The sequence below is a fragment of the Natator depressus genome, chromosome 10 (genome assembly GCF_965152275.1).
Source record: "Natator depressus isolate rNatDep1 chromosome 10, rNatDep2.hap1, whole genome shotgun sequence".
In the NCBI taxonomy this organism is placed as follows: Eukaryota; Metazoa; Chordata; order Testudines; family Cheloniidae; genus Natator; species Natator depressus.
In genome coordinates this window covers 65276814-65298897 of record NC_134243.1, presented here as the reverse complement: position 1 = coordinate 65298897, position 22084 = coordinate 65276814, and the positions used below count along the sequence as shown (strand labels likewise).

Below are 22084 nucleotides of genomic sequence, written 5' to 3'. Positions count from 1 at the left end.
CCCTGATAAAGAAACATGACTACAGATGTGAAGGAGAGGACAAAATGCATTGCCCGTGTAAGGTACAAGTTGAAATACAGTTCTTAATAAATGGGCATTTCTTCATAGCTCAAATCAGCTGTGAGTTTATCATACACAGAAAAGCCTATCCTGTCTTGGCTAGAGAATAAGCACCTCACATTTACTCATCTCTGTGTAAAACTTGCAACAAGAGCTTAAACTGTGAATGCAAAAAAGTTTATTAGCATAAAAAATACATGTCCAGTAATCAACATTAAAACTGTTTCCCAGCATCATGTGTGCTCTCATTACAGATCCAGCATTTGCTCATTAGCTTTAGTTTATTAAGAAACCATACATTTTATGTAAACACATTCACAAGATGAAACTTGCAGAGATAGCATCTCAGGTATCACGTGGGCACACGTAAAGAGTTAAATAAGAGAACCAGTTACAGCAATATAAAAGTGGTCAGTGAAGCATTATACATTTGGATAAAATACTCTAGAAGAGGAAAACATAGTAGAAACTTTTGGAACATGGGAGGTAAGTAAAAAAACCCAGATTTTTTCAAAGTACAACTGAGGAGATTAATATAATTCTGAAGAATTTCCCTTAATGCTTGTATAATCCAACTAATCTAAAGAGTGTTATACATAATGATGTAATTATCTGGTTCCATGTAAGCTCTGGGTGGTTAAGTATGTTTTAATAGTATTAAAAATTGTGATATATCACACAAACACTGATTGGAAAGAAAAATGAATGTTAAACTCAGGTCTAACATTTCTAGCTGCCTTTTTGATAGCATATTAAATAGAGGTAGATGTCTAATATTAGTGGTCAAGCTATTCTAGCAAGAGCCTTAAGTGTATTATCAAGTTTTTACTTTTGAAGCCAAGCTGAAGTGGCTTCACAAACAGAGGAAAATCTTTCAAAAAGTCAGCCAGAAGACCTGTGGTGCTGATGGGAGTAGTTTCAAATGCATCTACCTACTATGAAGAGTGGAATACCTGTTCAGACCACTGTAAGGGACACCATTGCTCAAGCACTACAGCTCATGCATTCGTTTTAGCAGAAAAGTGGAAGTAAGTTTGTTCGTTTCCTATGCTTATTTCACACAAGCTGAACCATGGTTGCTCATCTGGCTGAAGACTAATCTAAATACGACTGTAGGGTACCACGGCGGCGAATGTCACATGTCCAGCAATGGAAACCACCTCCCAAGGAATTGGCATGGCGAATATTCACTTTAATTGTAGAAATGCCTGTAAGTGAAAAATATACATTGGAGAACATAACAAGAAAAAAAAAAGATTGACACGTTAGGCACTGGTTAGAATTTTAAACAATGCTCAGAGGTCGCACACTGCTGCATGTGTGTCGTATGAAATATTTCATACCCATTTGTTAAGAATTCCTCTGCTCAGTACTGACGCAACCTCTAGCCAAAGTACAGAAAGTTAGGAACATAGTCTGTTTATTCCAGCCACACCCTCAGCCATATACAGTGCCGGGAGTGAGACATTGTCTGGTGTGTGTTACAATGTCCTGGTCAAAAAACAAAAACAAAAAAATCAGCCTTTGTTGTAGGAATGTGAAGAATCAGAAAAGCCAATATGCATTTAGGATTGTTTTCTACAGGTGTCTCAGCATGAGTGACTGGAGTTTAGTAAAAAGAAAAGGAGGACTTGTGGCACCTTAGAGACTAACCAATTTATTTGGGCATAAGCTTATGCTCAAATAAATTGGTTAGTCTCTAAGGTGCCACAAGTCCTCCTTTTCTTTTTTGCGAATACAGACTAACACGGCTGTTACTCTGAAACCTGGAGTTTAGTAGATACAGAATATGCTCTTTTAAAATAGTGACTTCCTTAAAATCTGATATTCAAAATGTGCTCAGAGCTTACAACACATTTCCTTGGTGCACTGCAAGAGAAAGAGGCAGTTAAACTCATTTCCTGGGAACAAGTTGAGCTTCATTTCTGAGCTACAGTTCTGCTCACACAAAACACCAAAAGGCAGACTGAGATCAGTGCACAGAAAACTTCTCAAGTGTGCATTCTCACTCCAGAGACTTCAATAGCTCATGAATTTGCAGCACTGCTCAGAAGAGCTGGTTAGGTTTGGTTTTTTCCCTGCACCACTATAAAGTGACTGATAGCAAGTTTGTGAACTGGAAATTATTTGTTCTGAGTCCAGCAACTCAGTCAGTGAAGCTCAAGTCTGAAGGATGTATCCTTGACTCGCACCAAAAGAGCTTTATGTTTTCAAAGCACTATATAGTAACTCCTCACAGATGCTAAGAGGTCAGCAAATCCAGCCTTCTTCACTGAGGCAGGACCAACCAAATCTAGACGATGCCTGATAGCTGTATGTCCAACCTGTTCTTAAAAACAATGACGGGGATTCTGCAACCACCTTTGAAAGCCTATTCCAGGGTTTAGCTACCCTTATAGTTAGAAAGTTCTTCCTAAAAACTGACCTAAGGTATCCTTGCTGTAGATTAAGCCCATTACTTCTTCTCCTACCTTCAGCGGACATGGAGAACAATTGATCCCTATCCTCTTTATAACAGCCCTTAATATATTTGAAGACTTATCGGGTCCCACTTTAGTCGTTTTTTCCCCCCCAAGACTAAATGTGCTTAATTTTTTAAACTTTTCCTCACAGGTTTTCTAAGCCTTTTATCATGTTTGTTGCTGTCCTCTGGACTCTGTCCAGCTGTAGTGGGGTCAGAATCCAATTCACTGATCAAACTGAAGCCTTATTTTCCAGTCTGTTTAACAGAAATTAAACAATGTAGTGGGGTGGTCACCTGCTCCTGCCCTTCAGGGCTTAAAATAGTACAGGAGAGTGCTGGGGCTGTGGGCTAGAAGCTGGGCTGATTGGGGAAGTAGCCGCAGCTGGGCCATGCCCCAATCAGGGCCCAGCTGGCCCTTATAAAGGCTGGGAGCCAGAAGCTCAGTCCAACTCTCTGGCTGGAGAGAGAGATAGGCCTAGCTGCAGGGGAACTCACCTAGGGACCTAGAGTAAGGCAGGGCTGGGAAAGGCCTCAGGAGCTGGGAAGCCCTAGGCCAGCAACTCCCCGGGCTGCAGGGCCTGGTCCCGGTCCCAGGCCCATATAGATATTGGGGTTGCAGAGGGGCAGCCTGAGGGTGGGTAAAGGCAGCCAGTCCAAACCCCTTGTTGCCTGTGATGATTGGCTTTTACACTGCAGCCCGCCCCAGCGTGCGGGGGCTAGACAGTCACTGGCAGTAGCCATGACTGAGGCAATGTGAGGATAGTGGGTGGGGAGACCCAGGGAGTGGGGGTACTGCCAGGGTGGCAGCACCCAAGGCAAGGGCACTGGGTCCTGGGATGGACCGGGGGCCAGTGGTAAGGCGGATCACCAGCCTGTGGAGGGTGCTCTGGGCTGGAAATCGAGCTAATTCCCAAGGATGACCAGCAGGAGGTGCTGCCGGGTGAGTCCGAACACTTACAAACAAAAAACATACTGAGAGATGAAAAGACAACCTGACAGCTTCAGTCAAAATATTGTAGTTTTGTCACAATTCAGAAACCGTGACTGCTACTACTACTGCAAGTGCTTTGGGGGATAGGATTAAAATTCAAAATGATCTGGACAAAACAGGAGAAATTATCTGAAGTGAACAGGATGAAATTCAAGGACAAATGCAAAGTATTCCTCTTAGGAAGGAAAAATCAGTTGCACACATACAAAAATGGGAAATGCCTGCCTATGAAGGAGTACTGCAGAAAGTGATATGGGGGTCATAGTGGATCACAAGCTAAATATGAGTCAACAGTGTAACACTGTTGAAAAAAAAAAAAAAAAAAAACAAACATGATTCTGGGGTGTATTAGCAGGAGTACTGGAAGCAAGATCTGAGAAGTAATTCTTCTGCTCTACTCGGCGCTGATTAGGCCTCAGCTGGAGTATTGTGTCCAGTTCTGGGCACCACATTTCAGGAAAGTTGTGGACACATTGGAGAAAGTCCAGAGAAGAGCAACAAAAATTATTAAAAGTCTATAAAATATGACCTATGAGGGAAGACTGGAAAAAAAATTGGGTTTGTTTAGTCTGGAAAAGAGAAGACCGGGGATATGATAGTTTTCAAGTACATAAAAGGTTGTTACAAGGAGGAGGGAGAAAAATTGTTCTCTTTAACCTCTGAGAATAGGACAAGAAGCAATGGGCTTGAATTGCAGCAAGGGTGGTTTAGGTTGGACACTAGGAAAAACCTCCTGACTGTCAGGGTGGTTAAGCACTGGAATAAATTGCCTAGCAGGGTTGTAGAATCTCCATCATTGGAGATTTTTAAGAACAGGTTAGACAAACACCTGTCAGGGATGGTCTAGATAATACTTAGTCCTGCCATGAGTGCCGGGGACTGGACTAGATGATCTCTCGAGGTCCCTTCCAGTCCTATGATTCCATGATTAGTTGCCAGCTATCTCCTCACAAGTATAGAATGTGTCTCCAGTGCTTATTGCTAAGATTTAAGTTTCTGCATACCCTTTTTCAAATGTGACTGAGGTACTTGGATTCATTGACTCCATCTCTTCTCTGGCAGCAAATTTTCACAGGATGTTCCCCATCCCCTTCTTAATATGCAATAAAATTCATTTTAGATAATTAGTGTGAGTTCTCTTCTTTTCCACATGCCAGTAGTTGGAGGAATGAACTTTGCCCTGCCACAGGGTTATTCCCAGAAACTGTCACTCCTGTGACAGTTAACGGAGCTGAAATACCTTTGTCAAGTATTCTCAGCTTCTCTGAAAAGAATTCAAAAGTACACAGAATGTTTCAAACTGAAACTCTAAATTTTTAAATGGAGTTTGGCTACAAAGGATAAATAAGGCTATTGGAATGCATTGATGTTAGTTGTGTGCTTATGTTTTTTACAAAAATCTCTTTAACCACATTCATGTAAGTGAGTGGTGTACTGTAAGTAATTAAATGACCAGTTCTCACTCATGAATTCAGCAGTTGAGTTCTTTCATTTAAAGGTACAGTGCTATCTGTACCACCTGTTAAGAGTGCAACCTTCATTCATAGGTACAAACATAACTGACCTCTTAAGATAATCCATTTCAACCTTAGTGTGTAAACAAAATCAGGACATACCTATATTTTCAAACATCTTCTGAATTGGAGTCTCATGGGCATCCACCATCACTCGTTTTTCATCCAGCATTAAGACATTCATGGAGAGCCATTTTGAAGACATCCATAGTGGGTGGTCTAAAAGCATTAAAATGGTTCTCAGTACTGCAGTTATACATTTTGTATCGTTTTTGTGTTACACACTGAAAACTAATGTGTCTTTAAAAAGAAGCAGTAGCAGAGTGAACTCAACATACCATCTGGGATAAGTGGCAATGGAGGATGAATCACTGTCCAGCCTGCTTTCTTGAAGAATTCAATCTGAAAGATATTCAGTTTAAACACTCAGTATTTTATCACTGCCTCCCCAACTCTGTGCATCTTGTCCATGCTCTTCTTCATAGCACACCCTCCCTCTCCCCAATTTACCAAGCCACGACCCTCTCCTTATTCAAGTTCCTTCTACATATCCACTTTTCATGTAAGCACAATTACGAATTCTTTCAAAGTTTCGTCACTAAAGTATCAGCATTAGTTTTTGTGGATTTTGCACACTACAGATATACAGCTTAAGAGAAGAGATTTCATGTAAAAACAGTTCAGCCTCACTGATTAAAATGGATTTATGAACAGTAAATGGTATTTCATTGCATATTTGTAGCAGTATTTCTTTTGTGTTATTGCACAAATGACTAGTTATATCATAGAATCATAGAAGGTTAGGGTTGAAAGGGACCTCAGGAGGTCATCTAGTCCAACCCCCTGCTTGAAGCAGGACCAATCCCCAATTGTTACCCCAGATCCCTAAATGGCCCCCTCAAGGATTGAACTCACAACCCTGGGTTTAGCAGGCCAATGCTCAAACCACTGAGCTATCCCTTCCCCCAATGAGACTTTTTAAGGACATGGAATTTTGCAGAATAATATACTGCTATTCTTCCTATGAATCATGCTTCACAGAAAACATGGAGCAGGAATAAATTGAATCCTGGTTCAGCTTATTTAACAAACAGCACCAGTCTATGGGCATTCTAGGGAATAGTTTATTTTTACTACACAATATTTACTCTAACTATACAATGTCGTCCCAAAACAAATGGGACAATTTGGCTAAAGAAAACGCTTGAGATTGACAGATATTTATTAGTTCAGGACACAGAACAGCACATGCTGGAGGGTGCTTTTGCAGGATCTCCTTGCTAAAAAGGAGCTCTGCTTCTGTCCTACACGGGACTGTGTAATACCATCAATATACTCAGCAGAGTTTTCAGAAACAAAAGGACAGACATTCCCAGCAAGTGTACTTACATAAACTGACCAAGTAGCACTGCCTCCTCTTGTGGTCAGCATTATGAGAAAAAAAATCCTGCTCCTTCACCTTCCAATCTTTGTGTGTACATTCATCTCTAGTACACAGGCTTGGCAGTCTAAGCTGCAGGAGACTTTTGTGGGGAGGGGAGGGAGGACCTTCAAATATTGGCAACACATCCTGGTTGTTACAATCTAAAATGCTTCTGTAAACTCAGTAACTCTTTGGGGCAGGGGCAGTCTTATCTTTGTTCTGTGCCTGTACAGTACCTGGCACAATGGAGTTCTGACTGCAGACCCCAGGTACAAGCACATTACAAATATGTATGTTATTAAACTGAAATGTGCCCTCCTTCCCTCTGCCCTTGCACTGGTTAGAAGTATTAACCCCCAATCCTATAACAAAGGATGTGCTGGGTTTCTATGTTTGTCCTGGCTCCTTCCCTTCAAAGTATTTCTCGGGGTTATTTCACAGCTGAATGGGGAAGAGGTTTCTGAACTCTCTTCCTACTGGTACAGCTTCAATAACTGTTCAGTAACTGTTGACAGACAAGACGACTTTTAGAATAAATACAAAGAAAAAATACCCAGCCGAAGAGCTAAGGGGTCTCTGGACCCAGGAGATGATATAAGTAACGTGTAAATGCTACAGAAGTAGAATAGCTATTTTATATATTTTCCTTGAGATTCTATGCTGCCTAATATGCAAGGGGCAACTTTCATATATTTACAGTCTACCCACATAATAAAAGGGTGAAGTTACATGTATCCCACATGTCCTTTCTAAAGGGGGAAGAAGGAGCGGTGCGGGGAGTGAAGAGCTGAACTGGATCATTTTTGTTGTGCTCAGAGGTGGAGTTCCAAAGAATTCAGATTCAGTTCAGAATTCAGATTTAAAAAAGACATTCTTCACAGCCACCCAATCACTATGCAAATCCCTGCCCTCAGATTGACTGAGGGCATCTAGCAGCTAGAGCACAAGAATTTACATGACTGAAAAAGAACCACGCGGTTATGAATCAGTAATTGCACGGCTGCCATTCACTCCAGGCAAGCTGACTGCAATATAGTTTTGTTTCTTTACCCCCATACGCTGTTACGGTCTTACCTGGTGGCACGGACGATCTGGGTTGGACAGCACAAGGCCAGGCCCAATGATGTTAAGCGTGGCATCAATGTGCATGGGGTTAGGATCCTTAAAGGACAAAGTATGCACTCTATATTCTGGTGCAAGATGTCTCCGCATCCACTCAATGCCTGAATTGTTGGTAACCTGGAAATGTGACCGATTGTAGATTTGGTTTTAGCTTTATAAGCTACAACATACCGAACATTTGGTCTTGCTTACTTAAAAAATGCTAATTATTTGATATAGTTATTATAAAAACAATTTGTGCACTCACTAACAACCTATCATGTCAGCTATGCTGCGTTCTCATCTTGCATGTCAGACATCCTATTTATGTAGGATAACTTTCACTTTCACTGTCAACTATACTCTTTTACCTTTAGAGAAATTCAGTAACTAAAATATAGAGAAATTATAGGAAGCAGACAGTCTACCTGGCTTCTCTGCACAAAAATATCTCTTCCAGCTCTAATGAAGTCAGCAGCATCAAAGCATGGCTCAAATTCAGTTGTCACAAATTTTCCCTGAGCAGCCAGTTTATGTCGGTCTTGTACTGAGCGGATGGGGTAATCCTGGTTGTAAGAGAGAAGACAAAGCAAACATAACAAATTTAGCCTGGTTGAATTACTAGTGGGAAAGCTTTGATGCTACACGTATGTTGGAGTTCAGAAAATAGCTGTGTTTATATTGGTATCTGGCATGTTCCTTGAAGATAAAGTGGTTTTCTTGTTTTTGGAGTGAAAACAAAGAAAGCATGAATGAGGATCATTGGCGTATACCTTCAAGTAGCTGGAGTAATCAGCAGCTTATTAAGTGCATTCAGGAACAGGTGGTGCTTTAAATAAAGAAATACAGTCAGTTGTTGCATACAAAAAATGGACTGCCCTTGACGGTGGTTCTCTCTGGACTGAGATTACCAAACTTTGACACAGGATGTGGCTCAGTTAACAAAAAGCCCTTGTGTAACTGCCAGCCTAACAAATTGTTGCACACACTGTGTGAGTAAATAGATTGCAGGCTTAAAAGTCTAACAAAGTTGCACTTTGTGCTTTTGTCACATTTTAGAATGGAGAAGTCACAACCCCCTAGCCAAACACACAATACTTTAACCTAGAAGGTAAGACCTTCTGAGATTTTTTAAATACTTATAGCATCAAAGAGATATAGTACCATTAAAAACAAATCATGTGAAACTACCCAGAGTGGGCACCAAAGTGCTGATGCCTTTGCTGAAAGACAGAATATACCGCAAAGAACAAAAGAAGCTGAATAAATATATGTCTTGAAATATGCTGTGAAGGCTGTCTAATCCAGCTCTGGCAGGCCACTAACACTGAGAAAGTGCCACCCCACAACCAATCTTACCTACTACAAAGAAGCAGAAGGTAAAAGATTTCTCTTCTGTAGTCAGCCCCGGAATATTCAGGACTTCAGATAACTACCAACACTGTGAAAGCCAGTATGTAAAACTGCCTAGAAACTGGCCTTTGGTGGGGTATAAAGTAGAAAGAGTCATTGCAGAACTTCAAAGGAAAGCAGCTGCATGCTATGTATCCACTGACTTCTGCTATATTGTAACTGCAGTAAAGGAGGGCTTACACCCTAAATTAAGATAGAATTCCTTGAGTTTGAGATTTAAGTCATTACACAAAACTCAAAAAGAAAATGTCAAAAGTCCCAACCAATTTCTTCAGCAAAGAATATTTTGATAAGCGTTTTAATTTTGAACATCTTTCACCTTAATGAACAGAGAAGGGGCCAAAGAGTCTTCAATAATGGAAAATACAATGGATTATTCTAGCTGATAAGTATTAAGGACAAGGCCTGGTTAACTTTAAAAAGGAAAAGAAATTCTTTACTTATCACAACAATATGACCTGATATTTTAAATCAGGTCTGCAGGTTTTAGAAGTCTAGATTACTTTTCACCACTTATGCTATTTTTTACATTTCTCCCCCTTTGGATAATGAAAATAGACTGGTTCACTTATTTAGCTATAACCACTGTCAGTTTCACATCTGGTTCTCACTTAGGGCAGCTCTTGCTACGGAGTTTGGGCTAGGAACACTGCATGAGAACATTTAAGCCTCACCAAACTTCCCACACACAATAAACCTACAATACTGATTTTTTTTTATTTCAACATTAAAAGAAATATGTTAATAGTTTTGTAAAGTTTCCCAAACCTAAACTGGAGGCTGAAACTAGCCAAAGCAAATTTTGTGAAAACGTCCCCTGACGTTATGAAGACAAGGTGAGAGTGATACCTGGTCATAGAGTTCATCGGCCATTGTGGGTTTGGGTGCAGTTGTCCATTTGGCACCCCGGTGGAAGTAGTCTTTGATGACTGGCCTGTATGCTCTGTATTCAAAGAAACGAGCACGCCAAGCCATTGGTGCTTCGATAATTTCATTTCCAACTACCAACAAGATGTCTCTTGGCATGGCAGCATACATACCTACAAGGAAAAAAACACATTAGAACTGATTAGGCTATTGGGACAGTTATTTCAACCTAGGGATGCATGTCTACAACCGAGACAATCACTGCACTCCTGAATGAACTCACAGGAAAATGATAAAAAGACTAAAACACTATTGCCTGTGGATGAACACTTTTCACAAAGCGACCACTATGTCTGACCTATCAGTCCTCATACTTAAAGGAAATTGGCACAACACTTTCAGAAGACAAGCCTGGAGCTTAAATTCATAACTTTGTTAGACATTAAAATCATGGACTGAACAGAGACAATGGATTTATGGTTTATTACAACAATCTGCAACCCACCAATCCCCCCTTTTTGTCCTATGACTGCAAAGGTGTTAATGGGCCACTCTACCTTGAATGATCCCTTAGAATACATGCTAACTACTTACGCTAAACAATCCTTTCCCAGACCTGAAGCAGAGCTCCATGTGGCTTGAAAGCTTGTCTCTCCTCAGCAGAAGTTGGCTGGATAAAAGATTACCTCACTGCTCTGGGACTGACAACTATACTGCGTGCTACAGGCAAGAATGTCTATTATTTTAAAAAAGACAAGATTGTTTAAAAAATAAAAAAAATAAACTTTTAAAAATCTTCTGTTACCACACCTAAAATTACTAGAATTGAAAGATTAGAGAAATGTTTCTCAAATCTTTCAGTTTGTTCACTTTCTCCATTGGATGGCACTGTGGGCCGTCATTTTGTTACTGTTGCCCCTATTTGTGTGGGCTTTCAAACAGCCACAAAGAATTTTTTTTAAACCATAAAAATTGGAAGGGCAATTCCTGATTATTTTCCCCATTTTTCCCCAATGGCAGTGTCCCTTTAAACCAGATTGCTAACTGCAGTGAGGTGTGCTATCTGAAGTTGCCCAAAGCCTGTTTCATTACCAAATCAAAGCTACCCACAATCTACAAATGTCCAAGGTATCACTGGGTTAATGCAACTTAACTGGGGTAATTATTAATGAACTTCCCCAAATGCCTAATTTAAAACATTTAGGGGAGAGAGGGGTTCGCCCCTTTTATAAAAATAGAAAAATGGAAGAGAGAAGTGAAAGATATTGAGGAATTACATTTGAGTAAGTGGTGAGCACAAACTCCAAATTAAAAATGCTAGACAATTTTTCTAAGTAGGAAGTCAGTATAACATACCAAACCAGACCACTAAAGCACCATCAAAAGAGGTGACCAGTTCAGAAGACAATCCTACTCTACTGCAGGAAGATGGACAAAACCTTTTACAAGAAAAACCATTTTCCTGTCTAAGATGCTAGGAGTTTTCACTGTCACTCCCCGATTCCTGAGAAATATTGGTTTAAAATAGAAACAAACAAACAAAAATAAATCTAAGGACACATTTGACATTTAAAATAATGAGAGATCCTGCAGCTCGGTCACCACTAACAGCAAGTGGTGCAAGAGTTTCCCCTATTTGTCATTTTGATCCATGTTGTAAGCAGTGTTTAGATTTCATAGAAGCTCTTGAACTAGAGGGGGGATCTCAAAGGCCTGCTAGCCCATCCCACAGTAAAATGGAAAGGATCTAACTCCTTGGACTAGATGCCCAACAGATATAGTGTAAGTACCTCAGCTGGAGAATGCTATTTACCTGTAGACTCAAAGTCAGGTGTTTTATATTTGACTGACCAGTCAATTGGCTCAGGCCTCTTAACAATTACTCCTTCCATTTTCAGAATATTGCACATTTCTTCAATTTCAGCAATAGCCTTTTTCAAGTGATCTCTGGGGAAGCTCTGTCCTCCAAACTTCTGATAGAATCCCCAGTTCTTTTCGTATGTGTTGGCCTGAAAATAAAAGACGACGACAGAAGTGGCCATAAGAACGCTGCAATATTTGGTTATACTTTATACAGTGCAGCTGATTGTGGTATTTACACATTACTGTTCTTGTGAAAGGTTTCTCAACCTTGTTTCTCTATTGACTCCACATTTGCCAACTCATATCCCCCATCTGTGCCTCAAAAAGCTTTGCAGCTATTTCTGCAGTACTTCCAAGGAGGCACAGAAAGAACTGTCAGTGGTTTACAGGACCCTCTAGCATCTAGGGACTCGAGACAAGGGAATAGGAGAAGGCTCATGACTGCCGATAATGCCACTAGGACAGGAGTTGGCAGCACTTAACACGTGTGTAACATTTTAAATACTATTTGTGTGTACAATTGATGTGGTTTGTGCATCTATGTTCTATGGCCTGCCATTTGCACATGTCAGTTCTTGAAAAGCATGTGCTTCCGTGAAGACCACTTTTTGGCAATCTGCCTCTGAATGGCCAGTGAGGTGTGTGGCTCAGCCAACAGTTACATCTGTCTCTGGAGTTAAATTTCAGTAGTACATGTTGAGAAGGTTCAGACATCCAGAAGATGAATAGCTCCAACACCAGTTACAGTCTGCATGTACTGTCTGCTGCCAAGATTAAGAGATCTACAAATAGCAGAAAGAGACCTGAGAATAAAAGTGGCCTGGAATGTGAGAAGAGCATAAATTTCTTCACAACCTGCAAGTTCAGCGTTTATCTTTCAGAGAGAATTTTCAAGCTATTTCATCCATTCATCTTACTTCTCTTTATACAGATGTGTCCACTCCATGTGACCTTATTACTTGTCACCATAAAAGGAGACCAGTAATCTAAGTCGAGAAATACTTCCCTCTACTCAGAAAGCATTCCCCTCAGAGTGACCTCCAGAGCCAGCGCTAGGCATAAGCCTACTAAGCAACTGCTTAGGGCCTGAGCAGATCAAGGGACCTACTACTTGCTTTTTATTATAAGAACCAGCCTTTTTTCGTATGGGGGGAGGGAGCAAAAATATTCCTGCTTAGAGCCCCCAGTGGGCTAGCACCACACTGGCTGACCTCACTGGTTGTCCTGACTAAAGCCACATACCTAAGAATAAATAAATCCATCTGTGCGTTATGGCAACCTGAGTTCAGTCATGACGCTTTTATCCATACCATCTGTTACCATTTTTCATTTTACAAACATCTCAACCCGCATGCCTGAAATCTAAGATTCTCTCAGAGTAGGAGCATTAAGACAGCACCAAGACTGAGGGTTTTGAAAAAATATTCACTCCACTGAAAGAAAGAACATAGTATTGGGGTTCACTTTTCTTTCACATATGCAAACACTTGTGTCTGCTACAGATGGGGGCACTCTGTACATGTGCAAAAACCAAAGAACTGCTTTGAAAAGCTGTAGTGGCAGTTGTCTGTCTGAACAAAGACTTGAACCCTACGTGAGTGCAAAATGAAATGACTAAGAGCAGACATCCTTCTAAACTGCTTTTTTATTATTACTTAACATTTATTCTCCAGCATTGCCCAAATGTCCATGTCAAGACAGAGGCCTCATTATACCAGACACTGTGCAAACACATCAGACATGTAACTCCACCCTGAAGAGTTTATAATTTAAGAAGGCCCAACAGACAAACAGTCATAGAATGACCTGGAGGGAAAATGCCCGTGGTACAGGTTTTGTTACTTGTTTCACTGATTTACTGTGCTCCCCTCTACCCTGTTCACCCCACAGAAATTTTTACTTTACTTTTAATTTTATTTTATTCCATTCAGCCACCACATCTCAGTCTCTCACTTCAGTACTGTCATGAACTAGTTCTGTTGATGTCAGGGATTCTGAAAGCATCCTGAGGGCTGATAGTTGGCTCCCCCAGTGGGGCAGAAGGGGATTTATGCCCATACTTTGGGGAAAGAAAAGTGTTCTGGAGGGGGAAGGAGCAGAAGGTTAATTCACTTCTGCTTGTCAGACCCAGATTAACACAGACACTATAGCCATGTGCCTGGAGCCCCTGAGCCTGTGATGATTTTGAAGTCTCAGCTTTCATTTTAGAAGGATTATGTTTCTAGCCCTCACGATGGTAAAAAAAAGCTAGAAAACATAACCAGAGGATCAATGGTGCTGTGGTCTGCCTCAGGCTGCAAACAGCCAGAAACAACAGCTATGAGGGGTGTGAACTGCCCTATTGATCTAACAAGGCTGTTAACTCTGAAACCCACTGCTCCGAGAGGACTGCCTACGCAGTAAGGGACTGTATGTATGGGGCCCTCACAGCTGCCAACCCATTGTGGCTCTTCTGGAGTGGTGTCAGGAGAGGTCATGCAGAGAGGAGTGGATGGAAGCTGGGACCTCCCTCCTCTGCAAGAGACTCCAGCTCCCCTGCACACAGGGAACGATGTTCATGGGATACCACCGGCCAGCCTGCCTGACCAGAAGTGACAGTGAGCCCTCCTCAACAGTCCCTACCACTGCCTCCCCAAGGAGCAGCAGCAGGGCCACAGCAGGTGGGGTACAGCCTGGAGGTGGGGCTGTGACCACACTGAGGGGGATAGGCAATGGTGCCCATCGGAGGCTTGCCAGACTGACTTTAGCCAACCCTGCCGCTCGACGCTCTGCCTGCCTACTTACTCCTGCCATGGTCCTACAGCAGTGAAGGAAAAAATCCAGCCACTCACAAGGAAGTTTTAAAATTCTATGTGTCCAAACACACTACTCAGTTCCCAGCTATGGAAGGGACAGAGGCCTCTGCAGGGCCACCCTACCCACTGGTTCAAGCAGCTCCTAGTGCTTCCTTTTGTGAGCAAAGCTATTTTCTTTTCCAGGCAAGGTCTGGGTAATTTGATCACCTCTCAGACTTTACCAGCTGTTCAGAAGACACGTGTTGATCATGTGAAGTGCTCAGCATTCCAATGGAATCCAGTTCAGTTAACAAGACAAGTCTGTCATACAGGATACATGCAAGTTATTTCCAGAGCCACCAAGAATATATCTGGGCACAGTGAAGATTAGAAAGTCCTTGCCCCTTTTCCCCTGCTATACAGTGTCTCACTCTGTTTCCCTCTCTCCCCTTCCCAAGAAATAACAGAACAGACCTATGAGCATGGATCACCACACTGATAGCATAATCTGGTTACAAAACTGTCTTAACCAGCCTAGATCACCCTAGTGTAAAGATGATCCTGTATTGACCCACACACCATCCCTGCTCTGAGCATAGCTGGGGAAAAGAGTGCATGGCAGGAATGTCCCTATATCACAATGACTCTGCACTGAGATTTCAGTCCCTGTGAAAACTTAGAGCAGTCTGAGGGCTGCTCTGATTGCACAGGGAGAACAGCTGGCAGGGCAGCACCAGAATCGGAGACGAGCAAAGAGCTTTAGAATGTCTTTGCACAGCACCCCATGACTTGTGCTCTGTGTGTTCTGTTGTACCTGAGAAATTGACCAAGTGCTTTTAGAATGTGTAGGTGCACTTTGCACACTTCTGCATAGTCCTCTGCCTTCTCCCAAAGCTGGCCACAACACTGAGTCCTCTGATACCATCAGGCAGCGCCCGTTCTAGGGATGGATGATCAGGGCAGTTGTCCTGGGCACCAACTTCCAGAGGATGCCATCACACCACTGCACTTTTTCTCCCTCTGCTCTGATTGGCCAGCCATTTTTGCTCAGCTCTGATTGGTCAGCTTCCCCCCTTCCCTTCCCAGCCTCCTTCCTCCTCCACTGATTGGCCAGCCTAGTGCAGGTTTTGGGAGGGAGGGTGGGTTGGCTCAGCCACTAGGCGGCGGGGGCCCACAAACACATTTTTCTGCTCTAGCCAGCAACACAGCTAGAGCCACTCCTGCCTTCAAGTCCAGTCAGACATTGTTTCCTGTGAGCTACACTGATCTTTATGCTTCTCATGATACAGCTCAAGAAGCAAGAAATATGGTTCATAGGCAGGACAATCTCAATAACCATACCAGAGGAACTTGAATAGCTTCCGCCTCCTGAGCTCCTCTGCATCCCCCCCTCTTTCACACTCACCCGGGTACTGACAAAGATTTCACTATTGGAAACAAGGCATCCCATGAAGTTTTGAATCTAGCCTTCCTGGGAGACTGCGGCCATCTTAAGTACATGGGACCCTGGATTCTGCCTTCTATCACCAGCCTTGCCTGTTCACATTTCCCTTCCCTGCTACCAAGTTTGAAATGGGAGAGTAATACTTGTGCTAGCCATATTGCAAGACAGGTGACAGATATGCAGATGAAGCAGCTATACCTTCTTACTTCTGGCTACCTACATAAAAGCTAGGATACTTCAGTAGAGCCTGAAAGAGTCACGGCTACAATGTTAAAAATGTTACCAAAACGCTATTAAACTGCCCTATTTTTATTTCACACTGTCAGAACCTGTTTAAAAAGAAGCTCTATCCTTTCTAAGCATCTTGCTTCTACCAGATTTAGTGATGTCAGAGCCAACATTTGACATCACTTCCTGTGTAGTGAACTGTGGTTTCTAATCATGGTATTGTGACCTCACTAATGACTCCAGCTGGTTAAATTTATATTTACTTACCTGAGAAGCAATAAACGGGAAGTACATTACTGGTGAAAGTCTATTATAAATATTCACATTGAGTAAAGAAAAGGAATACAATTTAGTACATTTCATATCTAGTTATGTATTTGATGTAAAGTTAATGTTCTCCAGTTATATGTTCAAACTAGATTAAGAGAGACATTCCATAAAGAGGAAAGAGACTCATGTCAAAATAATGCAGAAGTTTGTTAATACAATATTTTATAATTAGCACAAAGTGAAATCTTTCTTCTCTACTTAATAAAGATATATCAGAGAGCTGTAACAAGGCCTCTTTACTAAGAATTCATTATTTTCACAAAATATACTACAAAATATTTACTAGCATATGCTGAAGTATAAAATACTTGTAGGGTTCAAATATTAGTTTAAAACTGAATTACCACATGCGACCACATCCAGGATGTGAGGAGTTTTTGTTTTTTTTTTAAGCTCACAAAGGATCTCCCTGTTATTAGTGTGAATTAGCAAATCTGTCGTATTACCCTTCTAACGCTATCCCAAATGTGGCACTGATGGAGATCCTTCCACATGCTTTATACCACCCAGGTGCTCATTCAGTGCCAGCTCTAATTATATTCATCTCAGACATGTAGCGGTACCATGCTTCTATTCATTCTTTCCTCCTTCTTAGGCCATGCACATCATTTACAGATTACAGCCAAAAGACCGACGTGAATGCCAAAAGCAAGCCTCACAAATTGCAATAGGATACAGTGACTGCCGCCAGGGTTTACTGCACAACTAAGTAGTTTGCATGAATATTTGAGACACAGTATATCAGCAGCTGAACTGCAGTGAGGAAAGAAAAACTATAGAAGCAAAATACATGTGCATAAATGTGTCTTACTTGGGAGTTCTGTATTCGCTCACTAGACATGTTCCAGATACTCTTGGAGTTTTCCCAAGTGGGTTATAAGCCCCCTGTCTTCCCTTTGCAGAGTAGTCTCGTTACACTATACTTTCAATTTCTTGAAGGTAGCAGTGTTATGAAAGTTGCCTATGTTCTATGCGGACTTGTTTAAATACATGGAACTATGATGCTTTTCAGAACAACAGGCCAATGAATGCTTCCAACAACATATAGTATGTATGTCTGCACTTCCTCCAGAGAATTTAGTACTTTAACCAAAGATGTGAAATTTTTGAGTTATGGATGAAATTCTATACTTGACATACCTCACTATGCTATAGATATTGCAGCTGACACATGGGGAAAATTGTTCACTAAAACTAAATGCTCAAGCAAGCACTAGAACTGGATTAAAATGTAGTAGCAACAGCAGCACGTATTTTAATATTTACCAGCCTTAGAAATACAGTAGTTTTAATGAAGTTAAGGGGATTTGGCAAGTGTTAAGAGGACAGAATTTTGCCCATAATATCAAAAGTCAGCAACAAAGCAAGACAAAAAACTTTTCTTCATGCCCTTTAGAGTTCCTTCATGACATATAGATATGACCTCAGATGTTTTTAAAATACGTTGTCTGCTTTTTCTTTTACATTATAAATAGCATGTTCTGATTTCCTTCTTTTCCTGGAAGACTGGGAATCTTTTGGAGGGCCAGAAATGGGATATCAAAACTGGAAGATGAAGAGCTGGAAGCTGCTGCTCTCCATGGATGAAATCCAGGCCCCATTCAAACCAATGGCAACATTTCCACTAACCAGTCCGTGGTGCCAGGGTTTTACCCCAAGCGTCCACATGATAGGAGACAGGGGTAGTGAATGAATCTTATGTTTGGAGGTGGGGAGGAGCATTCTTTACAGTTCTCCTGAAACCTGATGGTCTAATCTCTAAACTGCATTTCTGGAAGATTAAAAACCTTTTCATTCCACTTTCAGAATAAGTAAGTGAGCAGAAATCCTGTTAGAAGTTTGGCATCGCAGTAGTTTAATTCCTCTTTTTAAAGCATTTCAGTTCATTTGTAATTAATGGAAGATTTTAAACATATACACCAAAAAATAAGTTGGAATAAAGCACCTGAAAATAGAACTAAATTTGAGAGCCAAGGGTTAGATCATGTTTGTTCTACAACCTTAATTCAAAATACACTTGGAAAACAGACGTTTCCATACATTGTTGTATCTACTGTCTGGGATTTCCAGTGAAGAGCTTTCTATTTAAATAAAACAATCATCCTAACTTGCACATAGAACTTTATACTCTGTCTCAAAGCCTACAGTGTCAGTGGCCAGACTGGCTATGACTATAAGCCATGCACTCAGCCAGAAGGAACAGAAGGCAGATGCACCTGCCCAGAATAATCCTCCTACTCTATGTTTTCATCTGGCCTAACTTATACCGCAGAAACTGCTTTACTAATTCTACTAGGGAGTACATCAGAACAGAAGTAGGATCAAAACCTGAAGCCACAATACTGAAAAATACTGAACTTTTATGTACACAGATCTGGATGCTGCCTGAACCCTTATCACATGGCTGTTTTGAAGACAGTACATATAACTCCAGTATGATGCCCTGGCTAGTCCAGAATCTGGAAGTAAACGAGAACCTAATTACACTGGGTTATAGTAACAAGCAAGTGGTAATACAGGTGTTGATTCTTAGCACATGCCTTTGGCCAAAGAGCAAATGAGGGTCATCAGTAGAAGAGAAGAAAAAGGTAGCTTTCGAACTTTCTGCAACCTTAGTTCATTTTCAGACTGTGCACAAGAGACTTGAATAATGCACATAATAATCAAGTTAATAATTGCCACAATTTTTATCAACTCTAGCATTTGAGTTAAAAAATGTAGTCATTCTAGTAGCAGCACGTTGGTTAAACACTGGTATTAAGGTATTTTGAATCCTACTTTTAAACTTATTTTTGTTAACTCTGTATGTACTCATGTACCTGAAAACTAAAAGATGTTAAACATAAAAAGGCATTTTATTTTTTTCAGTATAAGAATTTTACCTTAACCTCCACAGAAAAAGGAGGGACAAAGGCATTTTCAGCTCTCCCCACAATTACTTCCTCCAGGGGGTCCCATTCATTGTATGAGCAGACAGGGCAGTCCTCGGGAACAGGGGCAGTGGCCTTATTGTCATCAACAGCACAGGAATTCTGGGAGGCGGCAGCTGCCTGGGTGCTCTGGAAAGTTCGCTGCACCCATCCTGTAAAGGATCTTCCAAGCTTAAAGGGGGGGAGGAACAAATCAGCTCTAACACACAACTCTATTACAAAAATAAGAGAAGGATTAAGTACCCAGTGTATTTTACAGAATATTTTCAGTGCACTTTGCTTTACCCAAAAGGCTTTTTACACCATAAAGGTTCTTTATTACCACTAATCTTAAAGGACATTTCACCTTTAAAGGAAAAAACACTCATGGTAGACAATGGTTAACTGTTTAATGGTCAAGCTTCAACAGTTACAGCTAATTTGGCCCCCTCTAGGTTCATAGGGGCAGAAACAGGAGTGATGAATGGGGCAAAGTTATTTTTGCAACAGCTGCTATTGTACCTGTTTCACTAATTTGGATTGTATGTGCCCTGCAGAACTGGGGACGACTGGGAATGTAAAGTACTGGGATTTGGGCACAATACAAATAAAGCTTTTCAAAGCTGGAAGTGAAATTGTAGCAAGTTAAGCATATTCCATTAATTGTGTTACTTCCACATCAAAACGTAGACTATTGTGGCTCGAAAACAGAAAGAAAAATTTATAATCTGAAAAACTAGCTCCCCACCCTTCAAAGATTTACATAGAAACTTCAGTCACATTAGCCTGGACCCTGCATACTAAAGTTTAGCTGGCACTAATACCTGGCTCTCCTAGATTCCCACTGCCTCTCCCCCACTCTCACAGTGCTCTAAGCAATTCCCTAGCCACCTAAACCCCACTAGTTGAACTAGTCCCCTGGATGGATTCCCAGAGCCCCAGCTGTTCACTTACCAGCTGCTAGCCAGCCAGTCGGTCTATTCCTGCCATAGCAAAAACACAAAATGTGGCAAAGCCTGCGGGGAGCTGCTAATGTTCACACACACCCCATTACAGGGTGGGGGGTCTGGGTGGCTGCTGGATCAGCACAACCCCTCCTCAGCCCAAGGCACCATGCAGGGTGGGAATCAGGCTCCCAGCTCCAGCAGGCAGCAGGGTCATTGCCTTGCTGCTGGTTATGCCAGGTTGCTCCAGACCAGGTTAGCTCAGCATAAGGCTCTGGTCCAGGGTCTTCTCTCCCTAAATTGAGTAGCTTGGCCCCCGCAGGCAGCGAATGGAAACAGGGCTCTGCTCAAGGACCGGGAGCCCCAGTGATAACCAGGAGGGCTCTGCCCAGCTGCTAAGGGGAGAAAGGAGGCTTCCTCCCAGCCAGAGAGATGTGGCTTGTATAACAACCATGAACCAGCTGGGTTCAAGGGGAGCGCTCACTGCTCCTACTATGCATACCATGCTAGCACCCCCAAATAACCCACCCAGAGCCCCCTTCTGCACCCCCAATAACCCCAGGATGGCTCCATAACCCCTAGTGCATCCTTCTGCACCCCCACCAGAGGCCCCAAAGTACCCCTCCTGCACCCCAAATAACCCCCAGAGAGCCCCCAGTAACCCCATAGTCCCCTCTTCTGTACCCCCAATAACCCCAGGGCGGCTCCAGTAACCCCAGTGCCCCCCTTCTGCACCCCCACCACAGCCCCCAAAGTGTCCCCTTTGCACCCTGAATAACCACATAGCACCCCCAATAACCCCCTAGTGCCCCATTCTGCACCCCCAATAAATCCCAGCACACCCCCAGTAACCCCATAGTACCCACTTCTGCACCCCCAATAACCCCAGGGCGGCTCCAGTGACCCCTAGTGCCCCCTTCTGCACCCCTACCACAGCCCCGAGAGTGCCCCCTTCTGCACCCTCAATAACCTCCTAGTGCCCCCTTTTGCACCCCCACCAGAGCCCCCTCAATAACCCCCTAGTACTTCCTTCTACACACACACCCCCAATAACCACCACCTATCGCCAGGGCAGCCCCCGACAGCACCCGGTCTGACTCTGCACACACGGCCCACCCAGAGAGCCGCCTCTGCACCCCCAGCTCACACCCCGCACCGCGGTCCACAGAGCGAGCGCCCGCGCCCCCCGGGCTCTGCCCTGCAGCAGGGGTGGGCTCGGTACCCACCCGGGACCCGATGTAATGCGCCGCCTCGGCCCCCCTGCTCCCTCCGCGCAGGCACCGCACTCGCAGCATCGCTCCGCAGCTGGCCCCGGGAACGAGCCCAGCCCAGCCCTTGCGCAGCGCCCAGCGAGGGACCAAACCGCTCCCCACGGCCTTTATATCAGCTCCCCCACCCTCCCGCCTCCCGCTCCCTCCTTATTGGCTGCCGCGGGGCCGCTGTCAGCAGAGCGGCCCCCAGCTCCTTCCCTTTGTGCAGCCGGGCTGCAGAAGGGGACGCAGAAGAGGCCCCCTCCAACCTTCCCTGCCAGCCCCAGGGCACATCCCTTTGGCCCAAGCACTAACAACACCGTCTCCTTAGTCACTAGGGTGCTTGGTGCTCTCCCAAGATGAAAGGCAGCCCCTGTGGTCAATGTCATCCAGCCCCTTAACGATCCTTATTGTTGCTCTCTATGGTGTCTTCCCCACAGCTTGATTGAAGTGAAACAGACCAATGTATTGTCAACTAGCGAGTCCGGGCCAAATATTTTGATGGGGGG

At 42.9% G+C, this 22084-nt stretch overlaps 1 protein-coding gene across 1 annotated transcript; it reads right to left on the bottom strand.

Annotated features, from left to right (window-relative positions):
- Positions 1–215: 215 nt before the first annotated feature.
- On the bottom strand, positions 216–21707 carry GATM (glycine amidinotransferase). Its single transcript, XM_074966411.1, has 9 exons — positions 21552–21707; positions 19355–19573; positions 11647–11842; positions 9816–10006; positions 7982–8119; positions 7527–7691; positions 5368–5431; positions 5132–5248; positions 216–1268 (listed from the first exon to the last, which is right to left on the bottom strand). Exons 1-9 carry the CDS (start codon positions 21618–21620, stop codon positions 1156–1158), a joined length of 1272 nt encoding a protein of 423 aa, XP_074822512.1. The 5' UTR covers positions 21621–21707; the 3' UTR covers positions 216–1155.
- Between the last annotated feature and the right edge of the window lie 377 nt (positions 21708–22084).